Raw genomic sequence first — 6,000 nt, forward strand, 5'->3', positions numbered from 1 at the left:
AAGTAGACACAAATGTCATATGTAACATAATACATGTAGAATGCCACATAGGATGCAAAATTGTCATGTAGGATGTGTGTGTCAACTTATTCAACTTTACATAAGTTTAAGAGGTCGTTTGGTAGAGTGTATTAGGACAAAATCGACCTTGACCGAATTACATGAAATAGAAAATCACATAATAATTCAAAAGTATAATTGGAAAGAAGCATTTTGTAGAGTTTTAAACCAAATTAAAGGATTAGGTGGGAATCAATGTACCAAACGGTTGATAAAAATAATCCCTACATAACTGATCTTTGTGTTATTAATCTTTGTATCAAACGACCCCTAAGTGTCTATTTGTGCACAACAAAAGTTGAAGGACATAAATATCAGATGATGCTAAGTTAAATGACACGTCCATTTGTTATGCCTTTAATTTAAATCTAAAATATTTCTGTAATTATTATTATTAATTTTAAAAAGACAACCTTTCTTTCTTTATCTTGTATTAAAAAAAATTGTACATTTGTTTACAAACTTCAATTTTTTAATTAAGCAAAAATTAAATCACTAATCCACCCCATCCCACCCCACACCCCTACTCATCCACGATAAAAATTTTATAATATTTATCTAGAATATATATAAATATTTGTCGTGATGGCATAACAACAAGCCAAGTATGATACTATAGGTTATAAGTAAAAATTAATGTCTGAAATGCAAGCACATCTTCTCTCTTTAGTCATCTGTCCAATAAAAAATTTTAATTTAAACTATAGGATATACATTTAACAAAGAAGAAAAAAATGAAAAAAGATTCCTGGCTGATGGAATCAAATTAATTATATGGAAGTAATTAAATAATAATTATACGATAGTTGAATTTTTAAAATATAAAATTTAGAAAATAAACCTAAGTGGTACAGCCACGTGGTCCATCAACTTTGGCTCAAGCTTGTAATATGAGAGCTTGTGTTGTCCATGCATGCACACACACTTTTCTAACAATTTAATTTTTTATCACTAACAATGTATATTTCTTCGATCTCAATTTATGTGATGAAATTTAACTGATGAATCAAAGGTATCAAAATCATAAGCTTAATTGAATTTCGACGCGATAAACATAAAATGAATTGAATTAATAAATACGCAGGTTATATTACTTGAGTCAAAATAGACTAAACAATCTATTATAGCCCTAACTTGTTTTTTTTTTACTAAATTTTAGTTTTGAGGCTATGTATATATTCCATTTCTTATTTACTCCATAAGTGTTGGACAACTACTAAAATAAGATCCAGGTCATAGTATTATCTTAAACTTTGTATTTAATACAATAAGAAGTATTCATCAGTTAAATATATAGCTTACTCTATTTATCAAAATATTATTTGTTGTTGATATATATTTTTTTTATCAATTATTTTTATTGTGACTTTTTTATTATTGTATTTTTTTTCATACATGATTTTATATGTTTTACTTAAACTGAGAATCTATCAGAAATAACTTCACTACTTTCACAAGAAAGGGATGAGAGTTAGGACTGTCTACACACGACCACTTTTTTCAGACTCTTAAATTACACTGAATATGTTGTTATAAATAAATAGAAAATATATTATATCTATGTAGTTTACCCAAGTCTGAGCAAGATTCCATTTTTATTTATGTGCATCCAAGATAAGATCGTAAATTAAGTAATTAAGGTTACACCAAACGCACCAAAGCATTATGTTTATTTTAACTAATTTTTTCAACAATGAATAAATTAAGGAAATTAGACTTTTTAATCCCTCAAATATTGATAAATTTTGTTTTTAATCCTTATAATATTTTGTTAAGAAAATTTAACCTTTAATTAATTGATATGTACGCTTTTGATTCCTCTGACGGTAAATCTTCACAAATTTAATGACTTTTAAGCGTTAAACCATTCAATTATCAATTTTTCTTGTAAATCCATATCTCAAGACAATATATATATAGTTCTAAAAGAAGTCTAAATATCAAAGTATATTTTTTATAAAGGGATCAAAATACACATTTTAGTTATTTCAAGGTTAGATAAGCTTAAAACAATATTACAAGTACCAAAATCATAGTTTACTAATAATTGATGGATCAAAAGTTCAACTATCTCATTAATTGTAATTCTTGGAAATTGTAATTCTTAGATTAAAATAAAAACCAAAATATTAAATTCAAGAAAAATTATATGTACGGGCAACAAATTGTATAAATACTCAAGATAGTCAATCTCTCAATAAAATCATTTCTCCTTAAAAAAAAATGCTAGCTTTTTTTTCTTCTAATATTTTTCCAACTATGAATAGTATTGGATGGTCCTTTGAAGAACCACTTAGCTATGATGATTACCAAAAAAATACGACAACAATAACTATGCCTCAGTTCCAAACCGATCAGACTAACAAGTTGTTTGAAGGTTTACGTGTCGATAATACTACTGATTTACCTTTATCTCATCATCAACAACAACAATGTTTGAAAGAAAGTGAGTTTGATGTTGATGAGTTAGGGGTAGAAAGGTCATTAATGGAGAAGAAGCTAAATCATAATGCAAGTGAACGTAATAGAAGGAAGAAGATGAATTTTCTTTATTCAACTCTTCGTTCTTTGCTTCCTCCTACTAATAAACATCAAAAGGTACAACTTTACAAAGTTTTTTTTTTTTTGACGTTTCATATTCAAAATTTATTGATTCGATTAATCAAGATGCCCTTTGTGTAAGGTCCATTTATGTGAATAATGCTCAAATAGCACTAGGTATTCACTTTTTGAGACGCTATTTAAGGTTTAGCTAGATTAATTCATACCTTTGTGTCGATTTTTGAAACTTCAGATCTAAGGTTTGAAGTTTAATCGTAAGGCGGACAAGTTTAAAATTTTTGTAATGATGGCTATCTTTTAAGATGGTTATTTGTGCAATTTTTCACAAGCGTTCCTTATCAAAAAAAAATTTAATTTTCAGAATTAGAATTCGAAACTTTAAAGATAAAAGGATATCATCTATTTCATTATACATCTTAATGGTAAAAGGCCCCTCTTCAATTCACCAAAGAAATCTTACAACTTATTATAATTAATTAGATATCCATATAACAAAGTAATTTTATACAACAAACTACTGCTTCTAGCCTAGGGTGGATAAGGGGGGTGGGGTGGGAGGGGGGTTGTTCTAACTTCCAAAAGTTGGAAGTTATCTTGGATGAATTTTATTAGTTTAACTGAATTAATTACTTTCAATTCTACTTTAAATGACGGAAATGAAGTATATAATAAAATCACACTCATTTTGAGTCATTTAATTCTAAATTATGTTGTAGAGTAGGTTGAACAGTTAAAGGTATGCATTATTTGCCTTGACCTAATAACATCTAAAAAGGGCTAGAATCCTGAACTAATAAACTTCAGATCCCTAATCCGTCTCTAGACCAGAATTAATTAACATCTACCTCAACTTTGATGTAATTAATATTCACTTTTAATTTATTAATACTATTAGATGTGCATACATATTCTTTTTATCCATATAATTTATTTAACCTATATATGTCTTCTTCTTTTTTTAATTACAGAAAAAATTAAGCTTTCCAGCAACAGTATCATATGTACAAGAATACATACCAGAGTTGAAGAAAGAAATAGAGAGGCTAAGCAAAACAAAGGATTTGCTTTTATCAAAGAAATCAAATTATTCATTACTCCAAATTGATGACAATAAGAGAAAATTAATTATGGGTGGAACTTCTTCTAATTCTTCAACAACATCAATTTGTGCAAGTCAACTAAGTAATGGACAAGTTTTGGTACAAATTTCAACAACTCAAGAAAATGATTTTCCAATTTCACAAGTATTTGCAAGTTTAGAGGAAGATGGATTAATTTTGCTAAATGCATCATCCTTTAAATCTTTTGGAGACAAGGTTTTTCATAGCTTGCATTTTCAGGTATATATATATTAGTCTCTATGGTCGTTTGGACATAAAAAATGTGAAATTTGAAAGATAAAAAAAAAACAAAAGGAGGTATTTGGTAAAAAAATGTAAAAACTTATATTTTGAAATTGGAGTTGTGTTTGAACATGTCGAAAAGGGTAATTTTGGAGTGAAGCATGTGAAAACAAGTATTTGAAATTTTTTGAAGTACTAAAAATTATAGTAATTCTATGTCCAGACATGATTTTGGAATAAAATTCCAAAAATAAAAAGTAAGAATTATTCATGATCAAACGGGCATTTAAATGTGTTGTTATACTATACTCCATAAATTGAAAACTAAGACTCCAAAGAAAAAATGCATGTGAAATTTTGATAAATTTTTTATATTTATGCAGAAATAAGTATATACATATATAGATTTTAGATTATAGATAAATAGGGTTAATTACTTAATTTTACAAATGGTGGTTACTCAACTTTAGTCAAAAACCAGTTGTTGATGTTTTTTTTTTTTTTTTGAAACTAAAAAGCCCATCAAACAATATAATTTTCAGCAGAAATTATGGTATTTCACTAAAGCTTAATTCTAATTTGATTTTCTTTTTGTGATTTTTTCAGACGCAAGGGCCAATAGAAATGGACATTCAGATTTTGAAGATGAAGCTTTTAGTAATGTGTGAAAAAAGAAAAAAAGAATCATATATACTTTAACTTTCAAGTTCGGTAATTTGGTAATTGATTGTTAAAAGTAGATATTAAATATTAAAATTTTAAATTTCGGTTCGATAATTCGTAATCGGTAAATTAAATTTGGGTTTGATATGGAATTTTAATATCGTATTGAAGTTGTAGCCTATCGTATTACAATGTTAATATTATTTTTTCCAATCATATCTATTTTTTTATGTGGAGACACGTTAAATAGAAGATCAATAAGTAAAAGACATCAAGAAAAACAGATTGATACAACTAAAAGATATGTATATGGGTTGTTTATGTTCATTCTTTAACTTTCTTCTTTGAACTTGTACTAATGAGTAATGTACATGTTGATACATGCTCTTTATTAAGTAAATAATTTTGTATTCGAGAAATACCAAATATCAAATGGTACTAATGTCTCATACCAAACCCAAATCCGAATATCATAATTCTAAAATTCTACTCCCGAATACCAAATTACAAAAAATTTCGGTTCGATTCGGTAATACGATTTTTGGAATTTTATGTTAGCCCTAATCAAAATGAATGGATTGGACTGAATTTAAACAGATTAAATGAAATAAATTAATAAATTCACAGAGTATTAACACTTGATTAATATTTTTAAATAACACCACAATAAATTATTTGAGAATAGATGTATGATTTTATGAAAGATTTAATGTGAAAGAAGTACTATTGGGCTATAATCCCTTATAAAGCCCATTTTGATCAAATTCATGTAGGCCCAAATAATATTTGGGCTAGTTAATGATTCAAAATTTATTTATTAATTTAGTTCATTTTGATTTTCTTAAATTCAACCAACTTGCCCTCTAATATCTTTATATCTTATTTATTTTTATTGAGATACATATGAATTTGAAAACACATAAATATTAAATATGCATTACGATCGAAATATATATATCTGAATACACATTTAAATTTTAAATAATTGAAATTCATGAACTCATTGTCAATGGTGCTGAATGGTGATAGTTGATAATGATGAGAAACGACAATGATAGTTGATAATGGTGGAGAATGTCAATAATAGTAAATTAAAAGAATTTGTGAACTATTATTTTTAAAATCTTTAATGATGTTAACGATTGAAATCTGGATTTAAATAATTAAAATTAAAACCTTTATTAAAACATTTAGATTTGTCCAATGATATGAATATATGTCAAACATAATTTTCAACAAAGTAAAACCACATTTCCACATTATACATTTTCCAAAGACATAATCATTTTTGCTTTCTACCTTACATAGTCAAATATTTAACCTTAATCTAAAATTTTGCAATATGTCAAACCCGCCAACGCCAATGACAACA

At 26.7% G+C, this 6,000-nt stretch overlaps 1 protein-coding gene across 1 annotated transcript; it reads left to right on the top strand.

The window, feature by feature from the left end:
• The first annotated feature begins 2,283 nt into the window (after positions 1 to 2,283).
• Positions 2,284 to 4,727, top strand: LOC125866095 (transcription factor bHLH100-like). The gene is made up of 3 exons (XM_049546389.1): positions 2,284 to 2,658; positions 3,591 to 3,962; positions 4,572 to 4,727. The coding sequence occupies exons 1-3, from the start codon at positions 2,284 to 2,286 to the stop codon at positions 4,662 to 4,664; spliced, it is 840 nt and encodes a 279-aa protein (XP_049402346.1). The 3' UTR covers positions 4,665 to 4,727.
• The last annotated feature ends 1,273 nt before the right edge of the window (positions 4,728 to 6,000 follow it).

This window comes from Solanum stenotomum, chromosome 5 (genome assembly GCF_019186545.1).
Source record: "Solanum stenotomum isolate F172 chromosome 5, ASM1918654v1, whole genome shotgun sequence".
Lineage (NCBI taxonomy): Eukaryota > Viridiplantae > Streptophyta > Magnoliopsida > Solanales > Solanaceae > Solanum > Solanum stenotomum.